This window comes from Anguilla rostrata, chromosome 11 (genome assembly GCF_018555375.3).
Source record: "Anguilla rostrata isolate EN2019 chromosome 11, ASM1855537v3, whole genome shotgun sequence".
Taxonomy (NCBI): Eukaryota; Metazoa; Chordata; class Actinopteri; order Anguilliformes; family Anguillidae; genus Anguilla; species Anguilla rostrata.
Genome location: NC_057943.1, coordinates 37,375,070 through 37,397,958, shown reverse-complemented (window position 1 = coordinate 37,397,958; position 22,889 = coordinate 37,375,070). Strand labels below are relative to the sequence as shown.

The 22,889-nt window shown below is 49.5% G+C and overlaps 1 protein-coding gene across 1 annotated transcript in view; it reads right to left on the bottom strand.

The window, feature by feature from the left end:
• Window positions 1–5,781: 5,781 nt before the first annotated feature.
• prkar2aa (protein kinase, cAMP-dependent, regulatory, type II, alpha A) overlaps window positions 5,782–22,889 on the bottom strand; it is a 36,352-nt gene continuing 19,244 nt past the window's right edge. Inside the window, exons 2-9 of the mRNA XM_064300282.1 lie at window positions 10,918–10,953; window positions 9,842–9,978; window positions 9,015–9,121; window positions 7,460–7,601; window positions 7,021–7,122; window positions 6,769–6,843; window positions 6,217–6,282; window positions 5,782–6,111 (exon numbers count right to left, since the gene is read on the bottom strand). Coding sequence (XP_064156352.1) covers window positions 5,782–6,111; window positions 6,217–6,282; window positions 6,769–6,843; window positions 7,021–7,122; window positions 7,460–7,601; window positions 9,015–9,121; window positions 9,842–9,978; window positions 10,918–10,953 — 995 coding nt within the window. The remainder of the gene's footprint in view (window positions 6,112–6,216; window positions 6,283–6,768; window positions 6,844–7,020; window positions 7,123–7,459; window positions 7,602–9,014; window positions 9,122–9,841; window positions 9,979–10,917; window positions 10,954–22,889) is intronic.

The window sequence follows — 22,889 nt, the reverse complement described above, 5'->3', positions numbered from 1 at the left end:
GAACCCCCCCCCCCAGTCCGGCAGCACCACCCCTTCCCTTGGTTCGCCCTCAGGGAACGCAGGACACCTTCCCAGCAGCAGACCCCCCCCCCCCCGACACGCAGGTATCCCAGCGGCACTGGGAGCGGACGTCCCCGCACCCTACGAGGGGCTCCGCGGCACGTCAGCCTTGCTCCCCGGGCCCGGGTGCAAGAAATTAGCCTGCTATTTCTGACCACTCCTGGATTAACCCACTAATCCCCTTACTCCACAAAACGCCGCCGAAGCAGGCCGTCGGGGCTCGAAGGCGAAAAAACTACTCAACTTGAGCCGCGTTTCCACCAAAATTACCCGGAACTTTTAGTCCCAGGAACTACTTTTCAAGGAACTAAAAGGTTCCTTCAGCCCATGGTTGTCTACGTTTCCACCGCGGTCTAAAGTCCCGCGAAGATTAGGCAAATTAGCCCACTGACGTATGAAAAAACGACGTTGTCGTCGGTCCATCTGTCCTATGATTTCTTCTGTAACCCCATACTACCACCGAAGTAGCCTACATTATTTTCTAATAACCGGGACAGCCCAGAGGGGTTTATTCCACTTATATACAACGGGTTACCAACAATGATTATATATGGTTACTTTTGTATTTTTTAATCACCTGGAATTGAAATATTCTTCTGCAGCCGTTTGGGCTTATTTTACCGTTGTCAAGCAAAACTGTCGTTGGTAGTTGAACTTGGACCGTTGTTATGCAACAAATAGGATATAACAGGCCAACAGTCAGATTGTAACTGTTTTATATATCCTCTCAAACACATTCATTATGTTTTTATGCAAACATTCGCTTTCATGTCTTGACATCCGAAGCGACCGAATGCATTCACATTTATATGTATAACTGGCAACAACAGCAGAAAACATGCACACGTTGTAAACAATTTGCTGTTTGATTACTTTCTCATCGTCAATTCCATATCGCAAATCGCAAAATGACAAGAATAGCACGAAAACTCGGACTTGCGTGAAACTTTAAATTAGTAGTGGTACAGCCACCGTTTGCTTTCCTTCGAAGTTACTGCTAGCCGAGCAGCGAAGTGTGTCCTCCAGATGCGAACCATGCACCATAAATTAGTCCATAGTCTTCCTGGTCTTTTTGTGGAATTGAAGAATGGCAGAGTAAAATTACGGCAGTCTGAAAAAGCTAAAGGGACGATTACTAGAATTAACCTGTTATTTAACCTGACAAAAAGTGCGGAAGGTGATTTCCAGTTTGCTTTTACTGTATCACCAATGTGAATTACGCAGAACTACCGCATACCTCACATAACTGTATCAAACGTTTTGAGTCAATTACAACGGGCTAACAAAGAAAATCCGGAAGAAAATATTCAGCAACCGAATGTTTTGGTACGTAATATGCTGTCCCAGCACGAAAGCTTTTTATAAAAAAAAAAATTATAAAACGAATACTAAAGCAAGAAAAGAACAGAAGAGCACACGTTATAATTCCAAGACGTTGGCAGGCTATAACCAAAACTAGGCTACTGCGCCGCATAACATACGAGTTTGATTTGAAGTCATTATGAAAATAAATTGGTTTGCGGCTGCATATTTTTAAACATGGCGGCTGAAAACAAAAAACACAAAAAAATGCTGCGACTACTCGACCAATCAGAAATGTTCAGTGCTGCAAGCTCCACCCAAAAGGTTCCTGTACTTTCGGAAAATACTACCCCCCGAGCAGGAACTTTTTGGGGGGTAAAATAAAGCCCCCGGAACTAAATTTAGACCCGGGGTAAAGTTCCTGCGGTGGAAACGCGGCTTTACACTCATTCAAAGAATCACTGATACACCACAACACTGTGATAAAGTTCATTATTATTAAAGCACTAAAAAAAAGTATAAATAAAAATAACTACTTCGGTTCAGTGCCATTTCTGTTTTTTAATAAAATATACGGTTTCATGTGACCAATTGGGTCAAACATGACAATCGAAGATTTATTTTTCCAGTTTAAATTTTTTTTTTTTCACTAAAATATAATTCATTGTTGTAGTTCTGCAACACCTTCCTCCTCCAGTTTTAAAATAAATATATGTATACACATTTCTTGACCAAAATCTGTCATTTAAAACTCATGTAAGGCTTGCCAAGCATGCAGAGAGAGAATCAATTCATTGGTTTTCCTATATTTTTAGATCACAGGAATTATGAATGTATTATATGAAGTGCACAGCTCTGTATGTACTGTATATTCATAATAAAAACAGGGCTTAACAACCAAGCTCAGCACCCCGCCAGGGTGTCTGTTCACCCCATGCTCAGTAGGGGTTGGTTTGCGTCCAGGGTCATTTAACAGACAGTACGGTAGTCTGGGAAAGATCAGCGGTTTGGAGGAGGCACTGTCCACTCTGGATTTTAGGGCAAAGAAGGCTTACCTCCTGATCTGGGACTCAGAGGGGGCCTTGGGCCTGGCCAAATAAAGAGTTGATTGGCTTACTGATAATTAAGCTGATCAAGGCAGCTTCTTCTCCGGGGGGGGATGGGGAGTCCCAGCACAGACGACTGATATGATTAACTGCGCAAAACCACTGACCCCCCAGCCACATCTGCAGCCTGACCCTGCGACGCACCGTAACCGTGGAAATCGCCCCTGAAAAAGCCCTCGCTTTGAGCTTTAATGGCACGTGCAACGTAACCACTGAAATCGCCCCTGAAAAAGCCCTCGCTTTGAGCTTTAATGGCACGTGCAACGTAACCACTGAAATCGCCCCTGAAAAAGCCCTCGCTTTGAGCTTTAATGGCACGTGCAACGTAACCACTGAAATCGTCCCTGAAAAAGCCCTCGCTTTGAGCTTTAATGGCACGTGCAACGTAACCACTGAAATCGTCCCTGAGAAAGCCCTCGCTTTGAGCTTTAATGGCACGTGCAACGTAACCACTGAAATCGTCCCTGAGAAAGCCCTCGCTTTGAGCTTTAATGGCACGTGCAACGTAACCACTGAAATCGTCCCTGAGAAAGCCCTCGCTTTGAGCTTTAATGGCACGTGCAACGTAACCACTGAAATCGTCCCTGAGAAAGCCCTCGCTTTGAGCTTTAATGGCACGTGCAACGTAACCACTGAAATCGTCCCTGAAAAAGCCCTCGCTTCGAGGGCACGCATTTACTTGACATCACAGAACTCAACCGCCAAGGACAAGCAGCAGGGCTGTGGTAAAGTAAAATGGTAAATGGACTGCATTTAAACAGCACTTTTTCCATCAACTACAACACAAACCGCTTCACGTGCCTTAATGCCTTTCATTTACCCATTCACTCACACACACACACACACATCAACAGCCATGCCTCTCATTCACTCACACACACACCCCAACAACCATGCCTATCATTCACCCGCTCACTCACACTCTCTCTCACACACACACCCATTCGCATACACACACACACATCAAAATTAAACTACTGGGCACAGGCGTGGCTGAGGTGAACTACCTCTATCCTTACCTTTTAACATTAAGTCAAATGGTAACAGAACTGGGGGAAGTAAAGTTAATAATGGGGCCCAATACTGATGAAGGCTGCAGTCACAAAGTTCAGGTACCATCGTTTCAAAGAGATGGAATATAACAATATTTACCTTTATTTCTTTACATTTTACTATGAGTACAACTTTGATGCACCACGTACCCAAAACCGAAACAATATTGAGCAATTCAGACGGAGACTTCCCCTCTGAATACAGGGATAGGGAAGACCGTGTCACTTCAGACACCGTGGAACTGTGGGACTGTTCATTGTGTGTATTCACAAACAGCAGTGGTTCTCAAACTCGGTCCTGGGGGACCACTGTGTGCTGGTTTTCATTCCAACCTCAACAGCAATCCCAGAATTTTAACAAGCTGTTAATTTTTCTTAATTAGGTGCTTTTCATGTTTTAGAGCTGGGGTTCCCCACCTTAGCCAGAAGGGGCCAGTGTGGGTGCACACACCTGATTCAACTAATCAAGGTGCTTAGCAAAGACTCTAGTAGCTGATTAGAAGAATCAAGTGTGTGCACCCACACTGGCCCTTTCTGGATAAGACTGGGGACCCCAGCTCTTGAACATGAAAAGCACCTAAATAAGAAAAAATTCTGGGATTGCGGTTGAGGTTGGAATGAAAACCAGCACACACAGTGGTCCCTGGGACAGAGTTTGAGAACCACTGACATAAAGGGTACTTCAACGGTCATGTCTTGTGTGTACTCGTATAATGCGTTTGAGTTACGTCTTCTGATTGCACTCCTGGCACTGATATGTCTTGACATTGCACCAGTGTCCATTTTTTCACCGACCTTTGTATCAGCAGGACAATTTCCCCACGGGGCAAAGAGATCTATTCACAAACTGTTAGAGGGACAGAAAGAAACCCTCAAATTAACCAAACCCAAAAAAAAAGTAGTCTGTATGCCTGCAAGTGAACTTGAAGCCCGTTACATGAGGGTTCATCATGTAACGTAAAACTTTAATACGAACAAGCTTCTCATTGTCTTTCACACCATATTCCACTCTCAATGTTTGGAAACATTTGGATTAACCCGGTTCACCAGACACTCAAAACAAAAACACTTCAATTTAACAAAATGTTCACTTTATTGTTTTTTTCCCAAGATGACTGATCCAGAAGAGAGAAATAAGCACTACAATGTTTTTTTTTGTTTTTTTTGTTTGTTTGTTTTTGTTTTAACTTTGTTACTGGGAGTTCTAAAATGGGCAAATGAAAGAACAATGATAATAATACAATAATCAATACGACGTGTGTTAGGGGGGTATATCACCACACCTGGAGCAGCAGACGGACCCGCGAAGGTCAGGAGCGCGCACTCCGGTCCGGAACAACAGAGCGTCCCAAAGAGGAAACACTTTTTCATTTAAATAATATTTTATCAAAGCGTATTTATATCTTCATAAAATGTTTCTAAAACTTTCTCTTTGTACCTCTTATTTTTTTTTGCATTTTAAAGTGTTTTTTTTTTTTGTTTTTTTGTTTTTTTACATTTTTTTTATTTTAAATATATTAGTTTTTTTTTTAATCTGGTGTTCTTTTAAGGGTGGGAGTGTGTCCTTGGCTGAGTGCGTGCGTGTGTGTGTGTGTGTGACTGTGTGTGTGTGCGTGCGTGCGAGTGCGCTGGCGTGCGTGTGAAAGACGGTGCGAGCGCACGCGCGCGTGTGTGTGTACGCGGTATAGAGCGTGTGTGAGAGACCGCGTCGGTGTGTGTGTGTGTGTGTGTGTGTGTGTGTGTGTTCTCGTGGGTAAGGCACGGAGACGGCCGTCAGTCTCTCAGGTCCATGCTGGAGCCGAACAGGGCCACCAGCTGCTCCTCGTAGTGAGTGATGTTCCTCTTCATGAGTCAGGGAGCGGAGAGAGAAGATGAGAGGAGGGAGGGAGGGAGGAGAGAGGAGAGAGAGACGAGAGAGAGGGGAGAGAGGGAGAGAAAGGGAGAGAGAGAGAGGGAGAGAGAGAGAGAGAGGAGACGAGAGACCGAAGGGCAGAAAGGAGAGAGCGAGAAGAGAGAGAGGAGAGAGAGGGAGGGAGAGAAGATGAGAGCGAGGGAGGGAGAGAGAGAGACAGTGGGAGAGAGGGGGGAAGAGAGAGAGACAGAGAGGGAGAGAGAGAGAGAGGGGGAGGAAGAAGAGAACCAAAAGCGGCATAACGAGATCAGAGAGTTTAATGGTAGGGGGTGGGTTGTGTGTGTGCACATGCATCGTATGTATGTCTGTTCGACTTGTGTAGGTGTGTGTGTGTGTGTGTGTGTGCTGACTACGTGTGTATGTGTGTGTCTGACGGTGTGTGTGTGTGTGTGTGTGTGTGTGTGTGTGTGTATGTGTGTGTGTGTGTGTGTGTCTGTGTGTGTGTGGTGTGTGTGTAGGTGTGTGTGTGTGTGTGTCTGACGGTGTGTGTGTGTGTGTGTATGTGTGTGTGTGTGTGTGCGGTCACGCAGAGGGCCTTACTCAAGCACTTGACCTCGCCCACGGCGTAGGCGGACGCGGCGCGGGGCTTGTTGGTGACCAGGGCCAGCTCTCCGAAGTACTGGCCCCGGCTGCAGCGGGCGATCTCCACCTCCGTGTTGTCCTGCTGGTCGGCCTTGGTCTGCAGGGGAGGGAGAGCCAGAGCTTCAGAGGCCCGCTCCGCACCCGCAGGACCTCGCACAGGCCCGCCACATTCCTCCCCCAACCCCGCTTTCCCTCCACTCACTTTACTCTTCATCATGATCTTCACCTCCCCTGACTCCACGATGAAGAAGCACTCCGCCTTCTCCCCCTGAAAGACAGTTACCGACATTACTTATACAAGAAAGGCAGTAAAAGCGCAGCAGAATGTTAAGTAGTTCTCTGTAAGAAATTGGCTCTTCGTAAGAGTGGTTTTACGAGCAGGTGTCGATGTACGGCAATGGCCTGTGTATGAGAACGTCAGTCTGCTTTCCGTCTTTGATCGACCTCATTAAAAAAAGTGGAAAAATGACATCCCTGTGGGATGTTACACAGACCAACGGAAAGCCTAGGAGTCGTGTAAACCGTAAGATACGGCTTCTGAAATGAGGTTTTAACTCCCTGTGGAAGATGACACATCTAGCTGAGAAGGTAGAACACTGAGGCCACTGAGATACAATGTGGGGGTCCCCCAGGGCACCATCTTTGGCCCTCTCCTTTTTTTCCCTCCCCCAAAGGTATAAGTACATCCTGCCTTTTCCAACAGCCTCTGCCGCCGTTAGTCTGATACATACAAAACAAATGCATATCAAAGTACCTGCATGATGATCTTCTCTCCATCCTGAAAGGATCTCACTCCCAGAACGTCGACAATCTTCATCCGCTCCGACAGCTAAGACAGAAAGAGGAGAGGAGTGAGATCAAAGGAGTGCCAGATGATCGATTAGACAGGAAGATTACCGATCCACATGGCTGCATCGGACCAAGTACAGGAGGGTTACTCAAAACGAGCTGAAACAGGACCGTGGACAGGATATTTAAGCAGGAGGAAACGGCGGCCCTCACTCACCTCCAGGGACTTGAGCAGGGGCACGGACTCGATGAAGATCTCGTACATTTTCCTCTTTTTGGCGTTGTTTTTCACGATCAGCCTGCGGAACGTGGCCCGGTCCTGGAGAACAGACGTGGGTTTCACGGTACTGTACGTGACCGGACGCACGAGCCACAAAAACATGCTGCGCTACACGCTACGCTCTACACACTATGCGCTACACGCTACGCTCTACACGCTATGCTCTACACTCCACACGCTACATGCTATGCTCTACACGCTACGCTCCACACGCTACACACTACGCTCTACACGCTATGCGCTACATGCTACACACTACGCTTTACACGCTATGTGCTACATGCTACGAGCTACACACTACGCTCTACACGCTATGCGCTACACACTGCACGCGGAGAGGGACAGAGCGCTGCGCGTCGAGCATCGGCCGTCTCACCAGGCCCCAGAGCGCCCCCTCGGTGGTGGCGGCGATGGTCGCGGCTCGGGGGGTGTTGTACATGAGCGCCAGCTCCCCGAAACTGCCCTTGTTGTCGTACTGCCCCACGCAGCAGCCCCGCACCACGATGTCATACACGCCCCTGAGAGGGGGAGAGAGAGAGGGGGGGGGTCAGACTGAGTGCCCTGAAGTTCGCCTTCATATTTAACGGACACATCACAGTGAAACAGCACCAACCATAAAGCCTGAGATTAGCACCAACGTCAAGAGCAAGCACAGCTGGACAGACGTAAAGCTCAAAAGCGTCCCAAAATTTGGGAAAATCTGGAAAAATAATCTAAGATTTTTAATAATCAAAATTTCCTGAATTTAATTATTTATACATATATATATACACAAGCTTACATGCTGTTGTTCTTGTTCCACATAAAACCAAAATATCAGCATCAACTCATATCGACATTTAATGCCAATGTTGGGCCCACGTTACCATTATTCAGCCAAAAAAACAGGATTATGCTCTTGCCAATATCAACAGTCCAAGTTCACTAAAATATTCGAGTATCCTTGGATGACTTAAGCCAAGCGTTCCCAGCCCTGGTCCCGGAGAACCCCCGTGTATTCCGGATCATTCCACGCTTTACTGGAACTCCTGAAGTATAAAGAGCTGTTAACCGTCTTTAATTAGGGCCCATAATGTCTAACGAGGGAAGACTTACAGTCTTAATGACACATTCAGGCAGAAGCAGATGTTGCCATTACCGAGAGTGAACATGCTGTACTTATTAAAGAGCATCTGACTAACTCTGACAACTGAAGCTTTCATTAACGCCATTTCGTTTTTAAACCCTTTAAGGTGTGACATCACAAAGGTGCAATCAGAACGTTCTCAACGGAACATTCTAATGCTGATGTCACAACCAAACTGGTAACCAAAAGCAATGGAGTTTTAAAACAGTGACTTGGAACATTACAGAAAATTCCATCCTGTGACTGCAGTGTGCTCCACGAATCGGGGAGGGGGAGCAGCACCCCGCTCTCCGACACGGGTGCGGTCGGGGAACACCTGCGGGACCCGATCGATGGGGGGGGGGGGGGAGGCCCCCGAGCGAGGCCACGTCCGATTACCCAGCAGCCCCGGGGGCCCGGGCCGCCGCCGCCGGAGCGTTACGCTGGCCCGTCACAATAAAAGCGCTGAACACAAGATGACTGCGGGTACACCCACCGACGGGCAGATCTGGGACCTGTGGCTTCACTGGTACATTGTGGTCATGCGAATCGCAGGCAAACAGACAAGGCTGTATTATTTTTTTATTGAAAAAAAATATATATATTTACTTGGATTTGAGCAGTTGTGTGCTACACTATGAGAGTTCCAGGTATTGACAAGGAGCGAATCATTTTATCCAATACCAAACAGCCACTTCCACGCTGTACTGGAATGATATCAATTGGCGTGGGTAATACAGCAATACAAGAGCCTTCGTTTAAAAAAGGAAAGAAAAAAGCTTTTGAGAAGCCCCCCCGGGCCCCGCCCCTCCCCCGCAGCCCGCACCTCTCGATCACGTAGAAGTTGTCGCCGTCGTCGCCCTGGTCGATGACGTGCTGCTGCGGCTGCACCCGCAGCTCGAACATGGCGTCCAGCACTTCCGAAAACTGCTCCTGCAAACAGAGAGAGAGAGGCTTCAGAGGTGGGGGGCGGAGCCGCCGCCGCGATTAGCCTACGCGCTCGCGTTAGCACGCAACGGTCTGCAGACACTTCCCCAACACGTCCGAGCCCAACACAGAAAGGCCCGTTTCGGGTCTCGAAGGCGGCCAGGATAACCAGGAAACGCAGCGGAGTGAGCGGCGAGCTGAGCGCTGTGAGCAGGGAACCGCACCTCAGGCCTGAACTGCGCGCCAAACACAGTCTGCAGAGCACCTTCACCCCCCACGCGGTACGCACGCAGAAGCGGCGCCAGACCGTGGCCCCGGGAAAGCTGCCCTACAGGTCGCCCCGCCCGCCCGCCGGCCGCGGGGAACAGAACGATCCGGCACGCTGGAGCCGGCGCCAGGGGAGCGAGGGTGTGGAATGTCGCGTGTGCGCAGACCGGGGGCGGAGCGGTTCCCACGCCGCGCCCCACCCCCCACGCCACGCCCGTCCCTCCCCTGGGGGTATGGGGGGGGGCGGTTGGGGCATGCTCAGCAATGGGCGAGAGAGGGGGCCGGGGGTGGGGGGGGGGATGGGGCATGCTCAGCAGTGGGTGAGGGAGGGGCGGTTGGCGCATGCTCAGCAGAGGCTGAGAGAGGGGGCCGGGGGTATGGGGGGATGGGGGGGGGGGAGCGGTTGGGACATGCTAAGCAGCGGCTGAGAGAGGGGGCCGGGGGTATGGGGGGGGGTACCTGGTCCAGGGTCTTGAACAGCAGGATGTCCCGGCAGGCCTCCTGCAGTCTGCAGCGCTGCTCGTCCGTTTTGGGGTGCACGATCCGCGGCTCCGTGTCCTCCTCTTCATCATCAGGGTTATAAGCCTCCGCGCACACTGGGGGAACACTTACACTGTAACACACGCTGGAGAGAGACTTACACTGTAACACACTGGGGGAACACTTACACTGTAACACACAGGGGGAACACTTACACTGTAACACACGCTGGAGAGAGACTTACACTGTAACACACAGGGGGGATACTTACACTGTAACACGCGCTGGAGAGAGACTTACACTGTAACACACAGGGGGAACACTTACACTGTAACACGCGCTGGAGAGAGACTTATACCCTAACATACAAGGGGAACACTTACACTGTAACATAGGAGAAAAATGCACAAGAGGAACACATATACTGTAACACACGGGGGGAGAATCTGCCGTAACGCACAAGAGAAGCACTTAAAGAGTAACACACAGGGAGAACACTTACACAGTAACACACAGGGGGAACACTTACACAGTAACACACGGGGGGAACACTTATACAGTAACACACAGGAGGGGACACACTGGGCTCATTCCAATCGCCTATTTTCATTTCTCGCATCCTTTCCTCACTCCTTAGCTCCACCTGACAGAGGATGCAAGGAGTCAAGGAGGCGTGCGTTGGGCAAATGGAACGTCCGCGCTCTTCCAAGCGCCAGTCTGAGGCCACACCAATAGCAGACGGGGAGAGGCGGGTCCGCAGGTCGATCGTTTATGTGTCACGCGATTCCGGAAAAAAAAAAAGACTTCCGCAAAGCGTGCGCTCGTGTACCCCCACTGGGAGCCTCCGCGCTCCTCCAAGGAGCACTTTAGCGGGCTGGAAAGTCCTTAAAGATGGCGGGAGCACGATCAGTATCTGGGTCAGGCGAGGTTAAAATAAGTGACTGGAATGAGCCCACTGTAAAAAAAACACTTAAGGAACATTTAATACGCATGGGGGGGGGGACCAAAATGGTGGGTGGAGAGGGGGAAGACTGGCACACAAACACAGGACTCACCTGACACCCTGCGATTGAATCTGCTGGGAGGAGGAGCTGGAGAGGGAAGGGAGAGGGGAAGAGGGGGGGTGAGAGAGAGGGAGAGAGAGTTAAGGTTAAAGGAAGCAATCCTGCGGATTACTAGTTCTGGTGCTGGAGTTTGAGTCTCTAGCTTGGGACATTTCAACATCAGTTTTCAAGTGATTCTGTGTAAAGAAGAAAAGACGACTTGCGGGCACTCAACCGACCAGCAGGGGTCGCTGCTGTGCGGTGAAAGGAGCGGAGGTGACTGAAACTGATCCCGGGAATTTTTTTTCCCCAAACCAATGAGTGGTAAAATTCTATGTCTATGGTTAAAAAAAACCCCTGTTCCTGGAGATCTACCGTCCTGTACGTTTACAGTCCAAGCATAACAAAGCACACCTCATTTAACAGCTAGAGCAGGGCTGCACAACCCCGTTCCTGGAGATGTACCGCCCTGTAGGTTCACTCCAACCCTAACAAAGCACACATCATGCAACAGCTAGAGCAGGGCTGCCCAACCCTGTTCCTGGAAAGCTACCGTTCTGTAGGTTTTCACTCCGACCCTAACAAAGCACACATCATGCAGCAGCTAGATGTCATTGAGCTGCTAATTCGTAGAATCAGGTGTGCCAAAGTTAGGGTTGAAATGAAAACCTACAGGACAGAAGATAACCAGGAACAGGGTTGTTTACCGCTGTTCTTCCATCATGGAACCGTCACTATTTTTGTAAGGTGGCAAATTATAAATATTATAAATATTAAAACACTGCCGACAAACCCTACCCACAACAAGGGCATTTTCAGACAGTGGCGCGCAATAATGACCTTCAAATGTGCCCACATTTCCATTAAAAACACTGGGTACAGCTGCAGGACCAATGGAAAGCACTTGAGCACGGAGATAACATTACTAATAAAGGTCATTTGATTCAGCGAAGCGTGTTCATTTCCAAAGAGAGGAAACAGTCGTGGGATAAAAACGGTTACACAACGCGAGCCTCTTTTTTTGGGGCGCTTTGTACGGAGTATCCGACCCTAATTTGGAGCGTTCCGTCTACAACGCCGCTGCTGACTGGTCAGAGTGCGGACGGCCAACGCCTCTCCTCTGAAACGCGTTTCGCTTCCGGCCGCTTTCTGTTCCAAGCTCGCAGAGTGGAGTCGGAGGAAGACCTTTTCGTATGCGAATTTGACATGCTGTCCCACAGTGCCACAACTGATCAGCGGGGGCAGGGGTGGGGTGTGTGGTCGGGGAAGAGCGACAAAACGTGGACCGTACCCCGTAACGGACCGGACCATTCCGTACCCTGGGCGACACGATCGCGAACCGCGCGTCTCTGGAGCCCCCGGCCAGCCGGCACCGGCACGGTCCGGATTTCGACGCGGTCTTGTAATCGGATCTCGATTTCACACCGACAGACTTCCCTCACGGCCGGAAAATCGGCCTCTGATTGAAAAACGACAAGTTTTTTAATTCTCGCTTCAAAAGCTCTCAAATTTTGTTTCAGATTTTAGAGGAAGAGATTAAAATATTAATAAGTGTAAAAACAAACTGATTAATTTAAACCAAAAATATATGTATATTTTGTTCTGTGGTGGCTGTGCTACAGTATAGGCTACATGATGGGCCGTGGTCATAGAAACACGTCGATACCTCAGCCCCTGGGCTGTCACTCTTACTGGGCTGTCACGGCACATTAGGTCTGCCGTGTGCACTCAGGGGTCAGGGGTCAGGGGGCGCTCGCATTTCAGCTGCTACACCAGCCCTCCCCTCCCCGTGCATCACATCCATATCCCAGAGCTGCATCCTGCCCCAGAGTGCCACAGAAAAGTCACAATATCGGGGGTTACTGGTCACGCAAACACCTGATCACATATAGACAACCGCCACGCTTAAGATCAATTACTAACAAACCTGAGCAACTTTAATAAATACGATACTTAACCTGTACACCTCTTATTACACGCAGTATTGTGTGCGTTATATTAGCATGCAGACTTGTGCGGCTGGTTGTGAAAGGCCGAGCGAGCGAAGCCCGTCTGATTTCACAGAGCTGCTGCACACACTGCAATACACCTCTTACACAGCAGGGGGCAGCAATGTACCCAATGATCCCCCCCCCCATTTTTGAATCAAGATAATCTGCACAGAGGGGGTCATCTTTGCTCAATCCATATTTTCTCCAAAGCGATAAAAAGCAAGATGGAGCATTTGCTCTGGTGACTAATAATAATAATAATAATAATAAATGCATGAATACAAATCTCTGCAAGTGGGGACGATGTCCTCTATTCTGCAAGTTACAACTGCGCGAGACATTCTGGGGTGAAGTGTGCGGACAAACGGACTTGCAAAAATGTTAAATTAGCCCGGTTCAAACAAAATGTAATATTATCGTCATTATTAAAAGGCTCGCTCAAATAAAACAGTGAAAGCCCATTGCGAATGTCTGCTTCAGCATGAGCGTGTTTGTAGCGTTTTTGATCAGTGGCGAGCGCAGTCTGCAACACTGCGGTCAACTGATTCAGGGGTCAATGGTCAACTGATTCAGGGGTCAATGGTCAACTGATTCAGCGAGAACAGACGCGATGAGAAAAACGTGGACCGTCCTCCAAAGCGATAACGGACCAATTCCCCAACAAAGACTCAAACAGCTGCCCCTGACCTATCGCAATCGCCCTGCCAGCAGCAGCAGTGACCAATCGCCATCACCCCCCCCCTCCTGCAGCAGCAGAGAACACCGACCAGAGAGGCGAGCCAGCCAGGTGAGTAATGGACCGAGTGACGGTTCTGTCCCGACAGGTCTGTACACACCGGAATCTCTCCATTACATCTTACCGGCGTCAGGAGAAGAATCCAACCCCACCGCGGTCCCAAACAAACTGTCACCTCTCTACCGGTCATCCCTCAACATTTCAATGGCTTTGAAAGATCGAGCTCAAAAACAAGCTCCGTAGTATGACTGAGCTTATGGACGTTACAAGATAAACTACCACAGGTTACGGGATTTTTTTTATTTAAAAAAAAAAGGTGAAGGAGGGGACTGGAGGTGCTACCAGTTGAGGAATTGGGGAAGGGACAGGGTTCTTGGATAACGCATCCATGACTGGGCCAGTGAGAAATGAGGCTGGGGGAGGTGCTCTTCCTTCCAAAGTCAACCCCTGAATGCACACCTTTCTGGGCCAAATCCAAATTCAAGTCTACATAAGGAAAACAAGACCAGGTCAAAACCTAGTATGTGGCTGGACCCGGCGACCAATGGTGTAACCTCATCACTCAGTCACAGACATTCGCGTTTACAGGGCTGGTCCCGCTGTTGCGGTCCAGCCAAAAATAAACTCCGGACGTTCAGAACTCACTCTGGAAAGTAATCTGCTATCACAAAGACTTCTGAAAAGTGCTTTGCTTTCACTGAACGAGCTGCAGTGTTTTCCTTTTTTGAGTACCCAAAAAAATTAAATAATAAAATCAGTGTGGGCTAGAGCCCTTTAAAATGCAGTGAAAAGCAGAGGAGACCAAGCGGATTGGCCTCAGTGAGGGACAAACCAGCCAATGGGAGGCATCCGCTCCACATCGAACCCAACTGCCGACCCCAGACTCACCTCAGAGCCCAAAAGTGGCCTGTGGAGAGCCCGGTCAGCCAATCGGTGAACAGAACCAGCTGCATTTGAAAACAGAAACCAGAAGGAAGACCTGAGCAACTGAATGTTTTTTTATTTATTCCTCTCTGACCGGTTCGGTTTTCCCAACCAAGTACCAAATAGCGCACGTACGCTTCAACGGTCGACAGGCCGCGCGTAAACACGGCTGCGAAGAGCTCGTGCAAAACACTCAAGCGTCCCTTTCAACAGCCATGGCCGCCTCCTTTTCTATGCGTTTCTAATGTTTTGGTGAAAGACTACAGAGGAAAGGCTTTGCTTAGCTGTTGCGAGCGCAAGTGTATGAGCGTATGTGAGTGAGTGTGAAGTGTGTGTGTGAGCATGTTTGTGTGTGTGTGTGTGTGTGTGTGTGTGTGTGTGTGTGAGCATGTTTGTGTGAGTGTGTGAGCATGTGTGTGTGTGTGTGAGTGAGTGTAAGTGTGTGAGTGAGTGTAGGTGTGAGTGTAGGTGTGTGTGTGTGAGTAAGTATAAGTGTGTGTGTGTGCGAGTGAGTGAGAGTATGTGTGTGTGTGTGTGTGTGTGTGTGTGAGTGAGTGAGTGTAAGTGTGAGTGTGTGTGTGTGTGTGTGAGTGAGTGAGTGTGTGTGTGTGTGTATGTGAGTGTGTGTGTGTGTGTGTGTGTGTGTGAGTGTGTGTGTGTAAAGCCACTGCGCAGTGATACCACGAGCCTCTTCAACGGTCACATCGGAGGGCTAGAGGCAGCGGCTGAAGTTGCCATGGCGACGCAACACATGGAAAATCTCACAGCCTTAACGACCAGACTTCCTTCAAAATTGCCTCTCAGCGAGCGTCACAATCCCAACCACAAATTCCCGCCCACCCTCTCAGACCCCCCCCGCCCACAGCCCCCACAACCACCCGCCCCCTCACCCTGCCCTAAGGAGGAGCTGCAAAGGCAGCCGTGGAAGAGGAGAGACTCGCCAGCACTCCTCCAGCGACTCTCACGCTCTTTCCACTCTTTCACTGCAAGTCCTCGCTGCACTTTCGCTTCGGTATTCAACAGGGACTGCGTGCCGAGTCACAGGCCTTTAACAGGTTCACACAAACCCCCGAAGACACAGAAAACACGCGGGCGTTTATCTGTGCTGGTTAACGTGCCCTTCGGGGGTAAGAGTGAACCTGTTACAGCAGGGAAATCATGCTCAAATGCTGTGTCTGCTGGTTTTTGAGGTCCCCTGTCTCTGCTGGGTTTTGAGGTCCCCTGTGTCTGCTGGGTTTTTGAGGTCCCCCGTGTCTGCTGGGTTTTGAGGTGTCCTTGTGTCTGCTGGGTTTTTGAGGTCCCCCGTGTCTGCTGGGTTTTTGAGGTCCCCCGTGTCTGCTGGTTTTTGAGGTGTCCTTGCGTCTGCTGGGTTTTTGAGGTCCCCTGTGTCTGCTGGGTTTTTGAGGTGCCCCCGCACCTGCTGGTTTTTGAGGTGCCCCTGTGCCTGCTGGTGTTTGAGGTGTCCCTGTGTCTGCTGGGTTTTTGAGGTGTCCCCGTGTCTGCTGGTGTTTGAGGTGCCCCCGTGTCTGCTGGGTTTTTGAGGTCCCCCGTGTCTGCTGGGTTTTTGAGGTTCCCCTGTGTCTGCTGGGCTTTGAGGTGTCCCTGTGCTGCTGGGTTTTTGAGGCCCTCCGTGTCTGCTGGGTTTTTGAGGCCCCCACTGCTGGTTTGAGGTGCCCTGTGCTGTGGTTTTTGAGGTGTCCCTGTGTCTGCTGGGTTTTTGAGGTGTCCCGTCTGCTGGTGTTTGAGGTGCCCCCGTGTCTGCTGGGTTTTTGAGGTGCCCCTGTGCTGGTGGGTTTTTGAGGTTCCCCCGTGTCTGCTGGGTTTTCTGATGCCCCTGTGTCTGCTGGGTTTTTGAGGTTCCCCCATGTCTGCTGGGTTTTGAGGTCCCCCCGTGTCTGCTGGGTTTTGAGGTGCCCCTGTGTCTGCGGGTTTTGAGGTGCCCCTGTGTCTGCGGGTTTTGAGGTGCAGATCAATGATTTAAACTAAGCGCTTGTTTCCAAGGCGTACATTGGCAGCTGGTCAAGAAGATCTGAAAACCAGCAGATACTGCGGCCCTCCAGGACTGGAGTTAAACCAGCAGGCACCTTGGCCCTCCAGGGCTGGAGTTAAACCAGCAGGCACCTTGGCCCTCCAGGGCTGGAGTTAAAGCAGCAGGCACCTTGGCCCTCCAGGGCTGGAATTGAACCAGCAGACACTGTGGCCCTCCAGGGCTGGAGTTAAAGCAGCAGACACTGCGCCAGGACTGGAGTTTGACACCCAAGTATGAAAGACGTACGCGCACTTCACACGTCTTCAAAGCAGCGGCGAGATTGCGCTTTCCGCAACCTTTTTTCAGGGCAATCTTTCCCGCTCAAATTTACGGCCAGAGGCCGAGTCTGACAGCGCTGCTGGAGAAGACCCAGTCCTTCATCTGGCAGCAGGGGCAGGACAGAGGCTGTCTGCGTGGCAGAGGATCAGAGCAAGAACACGGCCGGGGGTCAGACAGGGCCGCAGCTGTGCAACTTATTTAGGGGGGGAGTCGGACCAGAGAACAACTATAGCCTGCTCTCACTCTACACTAGGGATAAGATAAAAATAAAAAACGTGCAAAAGATAGAAAGTGACTGAAGTCAAAAATGATACGGCGCTGTGCCTTTAAGAGGCGAGAGGAAAAAACACCTGAAGAAGAAGCAGAAATAGTTTCATGCCGGAGTACCGAAGCCACACTCAAATCACACACTCCCACAAGCAACAACTGATGAGCTCAACGACCCAATCACAGTCCCACAAGCAACAACTGATGAGCTCAACGACCCAATCACAGTCCCACAAGCAACGACCGATGAGCCCAAGGACCCAATCACAGTGCTGCAAGCAACGACCGATGACCCCAACGACCTTGCCTTGGCGGATTTATATAGACAAATACAAACGACCAAAACAACTGACAAGTCTTGGAAAAAAAAGACTCCAGAAACGTTAAAAACTGGCAGTGCAAAAGGAGGGAACACACAGTACCAAGCTTCCTAGCTAGCTAATTATATAGCAAAAAAAAAACAACATTTGTTACTTTGGGTTACTCAGGGACACGAAACCTGGCCAGCCAATTTGTGTTTACACGGAAAAATAGTAATAATTACCTGATGTATAATTACACAACAACAACAGAGACATTAGAATTACCTTTTTTTTGACAACTCACACCCACAGACACAACCAAGCCGCTCTCACACAGCCTACAGGTCCAGTGAGCATTTTTTGGGGAAGCCTGACTAATCTTGCTAACAAAAGATACGCCTGACAAGGAGTGGGATGGGCAGCGGCGTTCGGAAAGCACCGCAGGCATGGCGAGCAGGCCGGCCATATATCCCACGCCATAAAGATACGCTCGGCGGCTCAGGAATTCACTCACGACCGCGTCTACTGCCTGTAACCATGAGAGTGATAAAGAAACTCAAGTTCCTCAAAATCCACCCAACCCCTCGCAACTTCCCCCTCTCGGGCCCTGCCCTGCATACACACAGATACCCCCCTCTCAGTGCACACACAGCCCTGTATATACATACTGATATCCCGCTCGGAAAGCCATGACACAAGAGACGTTTATGAGTTTATTTTATTTATTCATTTTGCTATGTTGCAGTACATAATGTCATATTAATGCACATGGAGATGCGTCCTACTCTTTTAGTCTGTTACTTGAGCCAACACTTTCTCCTGCTCGTGATAGTAAATGCAAAAAAAGACAAAGCTTTATATGGTAATGTAAATAAATGACAGCACTAATAAATACAAACGGCTCATCGCTGGGTAGGGACGCAAATATGGCTCTACGAGGGGGTGGTGCCCAACACTGCAGAACTCCGCCTCAAACTCTTTAGGCTACTGGTCGAGAATTACCACTGGATCATCACCAGCAAACCAGCGGTGGGAAAAGGGTCTACGTGCAAAGGCCAGGACAATCAAGCTGTCCTGACACAGCAGACAGAAGATAAGATGGTAAGGGTGGAGCGGTACACAAAAATCTCAGTTCGGTACGTACCACGTTTGACTTCACCGTTTGGCAGGAAGAAAAAAATAAAAGTAAAAAATATATGATTGCTCTTCATTTATTATGAAAATGTAGGCCTACACCGTGCCCATAATTTCTTGAACAGAAAACAGCACATTAAACACCAAGACAGTGAGGGGGAACTTCAACTTTTCAATGCGAGTTCCACACACAAAAAAAAAAAAACAAAACAAAAAAAAAAACCACAGGCTTTAAAGCAAGACTAATTTTCCGGCTCACAGAGCATGCAGAAGCGAGAGTCCTGCACCCCTATCAGATAGCCTCACGTCTTATTCGGGAGAGTTAATGTAGGACAGGATATTTTAACACAACCGCTTATACCTCCGACTCATTAAACTTTAATGGACAAAACACGTTAAAGGCGCAAACGCAAATTCGCGAAACGACGTCGCGACTGCCGTCAGGGGGGAAACGTTTTGGCAAAACGCGTGACCTTGAGAGGACGCCAGCCAAGGGCACTGAACATCTGGAGCTTCCCGATGTTCAAAGACACGAGGGTTACGAGGCCCAGGACGAATGCGGGCAGCTGGCAGGTACTGGGGGGGATTGCATAAGGCTCGGGGAAATGACGCAAGCGAAAACCACGGGTCTATCCACGGCCCAGCGGTCCTTTGTTTTTCAGCATTAAGACATCATAATACTAAAATTCCTATAAAACTAAAAATAAATATAGGGAGAAAAAAAAACACAAAGATCTCATGAGAGGCTTAGTTTTGTTCCAAAAATTAAACCAATTCTCTCTCCCACTAGCTCGCTCACTGTCTCTCACACAAAAACACACACAAAAACACACACACTCAAGCTATTTCTGACCATTTCTGAGCACCATTCCCATGACGCACCACAGGGACATTTCCCAGTCCCCGTGTTCACTGCTGGGCAATCGAACGGCACGACAGGACAACGATCGCAACGTGAATAATCAATATCACAATATCAATATCCGCCGGGCGCGATCACAGATGCGGCTGTGTGCTCGTTTGAGCCAGCAGGGCGGGGCTTGAGCAGGAAGCGGCAGAGGGCCGTTATCACCGCGGGAAACGGGCGAACGGCGGGCCCGTGTTTACGCCTGGGGAAGAGCGCGCGTTTCCGCTGTGTAAACGTAAATAATCAACACACCGTACGCTTAACAGGCAGAACTGCTGCTCCTGGGTAGGATCTCACTGCTGCTCCTGGGTAGGATCTCACTGCTGCTCCTGGGAATGTATACGGTGTACCTACGCACACACACTGACCCAGCGCTGGGTAGGATCTCACTGCTGCTCCTGGGAATGTATACAGTGTACGCACACACACTGACCCAGCCCTTGGTAGGACCCCAGGAGGCAGGACTGGCAGTAAAAAGGGAGCAGGCTATGCGTGCTCTTGTCTGCTCTACCACTCCATCGCCCCCGGCTACAGTCCCTAAAAGGAAGTCTGCTCCCTGTCGTCCCAGAGAAATGAACCACTTCCTGCCTGCCACCGACGAATTAACCCTTTTCTCTCTGACCCGTCTCTCTGAGGGTGTTCTAGGACATATTCCCACCACACTGCACATCACTGACATTTTTATAATAATAATCAAGCGGTCGGCTGCCATGTTTCCTGAAAACTGCTTATCGAAAGGCAGTTCTGTTTAGTGACAGAGGTTTCCGGCACTTAAGAAACCACTGTACTTGGTCCACAGAAACCAGAGAAAGACCATAAAAACGCCTTAACTTTCAGCAACAACGGAAGAGAGACAAAACTTTCTACGTCAAGAATGTGGAGCCAAGTTTAAATTTAGACTTGCCTCAACCCTGGTTTATACGGCTTGTCTATTCTGTGCAAAGACAGTCTTCCTGTCTTTGTCCATCTTGCCTGGTAACAATTCATAATAAATGTTGTAAAACTGGGTGGAGAGACACTGGGGGTGGCCGTGGTTGTTTGGAGAAGCTCACCATATACAATAAAAAAAATAAAAATAAAAAAATACAGGCAAATTTTTTTTTTTTTAAATAAACAAAAAAAAGTCTTTAGTACTATGTGGCTCGCCTTTAGCGATATGTGGCTAGCCTTTAGCAATATGCGGCTAGCCTTTAGCGATATGCGGCTCGCCTTTAGCGATATGCGGCTCGCCTTTAGCGATATGCGGCTAGCCTTTAGCGATATGCGGCTCGCCTTTAGCGATATGTGGCTAGCCTTTAGCGATATGCGGCTAGCCTTTAGCGACATGCGGCTCGCATTTAGCGATATGCGGCTAGCCTTTAGCGATATGCGGCTCGCCTTTAGCGATATGCGGCTCGCCTTTAGCGATATGCGGCTCGCCTTTAGCGATATGCGGCTCGCCTTTAGCGATATGCGGCTCGCCTTTAGCGATATGCGGCTCGCCTTAGCGATATGCGGCTCGCCTTTAGCGATATGCGGCTCGCCTTTAGCGATATGCGGCTCGCCTTTAGCGATATGCGGCTAGCCTTTAGCGATATGCGGCTAGCCTTTAGCGATATGCGGCTCGCCTTTAGCGATATGCGGCTCGCCTTTAGCGATATGCGGCTCGCCTTTAGCGATATGCGGCTCGCCTTTAGCGATATGCGGCTCGCCTTTAGCGATATGCGGCTCGCCTTTAGCGATATGCGGCTAGCCTTTAGCGATATGCGGCTCGCCTTTAGCGATATGCGGCTAGTCAGTAGCAATACGACAGACGGAGAGAGATGGAGGAGTTGGGCGAAGAAGGCCGATATAAAGGCCCAGCGTTACACCAGGCCTCTCGTACACAGCCGGGCCTACTTTACGACCTCTGAAAAGGCCGCGCGGCAGTAAAGTGAGGCAATCCGATACGAGCCGTCGCTGCTGCTCTGGCGCACATGACCCGCAGAAGCCTCCAAACGACAGATAACAGGCAGATATCAGGAGGACAAGGCCAGCGCCCGGACGCAGTCAGCCCTCCGATTGGCTCACACGAGGGTGAGGCCTCGGCTATTGTACTCTCTGGATGACGTCCTTCACTCCCTCCACCTTCAGAACGGGAAAACTCTGCATCACAGGACTGGGTGCTCAGTCAGTGGCATCAGCCGGCTCATTTGGCTTCAATGGCTCAAGCGGGCTTAACATCCTGCCGAATTTTAGCTTCTGATCGGAAACGGGGCACGTGCGGCACTGCTACGCTTACCAGTGTATCACAAATAATGCCAATATAAAGTAAATCTGGCATGTAGCTCATACTGCTGCCAAGATTACGTAGCAGGTTTATGTCTGTCTGTGCCGCCTACACAATACATGGCCAAAATGGCCGGAGGTCGTGTGGATTTTTAACGATGATTTTTATTCAATTATACATTTTCTTTTGTTTGAATTATGGTCTTTAGTGGAAATCCTTCTTACTGACGAGCAGCACTTAGAATTAAGGAGTGAAGCTGTTTGTTAGGCAACTGAAACAAACGAGCTTCGGAATTTAAACTAGCGCCATAGTTGTGTGAGGGGGCGGGCACTGCAGACCCTGCCTCCGTGCGTACCACACTTACGGGCGGATCAGTGCGCATATGGATTTTTAAATTTAATTTAAGATGACAGATGGCTCCAGCCAACCAATACACGCGCCACGGCGACGCCAATTAGTTTTGAGCCTGGAAATCCTCACCCAAAATCTCCACTTTGTTCTTTTTTTTTTTTTAAGTCATGTTTGACTTAAGCCCACACTTGTTTCCCAACTGCAGAATGTGTCATTTCACATATTAGCATTCAAAACACTGCGGCAGATTTGGTTAAGAATGGGCAGAGCCTCCCAGGAATCTGATCAGCCACCTTAAGAGTTATCCTCTCATTTTCATCCTTTTTGTCTTACTTTGTAGGTGGGGGGGTTACAACTGTGAGGAAGGAAGTGGGGTGCAGACTGTCGATTGTTCTGCCAGCCTCCACTGGGATGTGTTAAAAAGAGGAGGAAAAGGGGCACTAAGGGAAAAAAAAGGGGGAAGAGGGAAGAAAGGGAAAGGAAAAATGAACGGGTAGAGCTGCATTTGGTTCCTGTGGCAGCTGAAAGGAACGATAAGAACCCGTAAAATTCAGACGTCCTGTGTTGCACTTGTGTCACCGCAGGGCGGATCTGTTTGTGCCGTCTACAGGGCACGGTTACGACCGTGTTGTACCAACAGGGCAGGGTTTACGCCTGTTCCTGTTCGGGCCCGAAGGTCACGACCTCCTGCCTCCGTAAACAGAGAGACGGGGCGCTGGGGTCATCCTCGCGGCGGTCTGGAGATGCACCCCGCTAAGCTTCTGTCGCTGCGGACCTAAACGAGACCGCGTTTGTACCGCCTCGGAACCAGCCGGG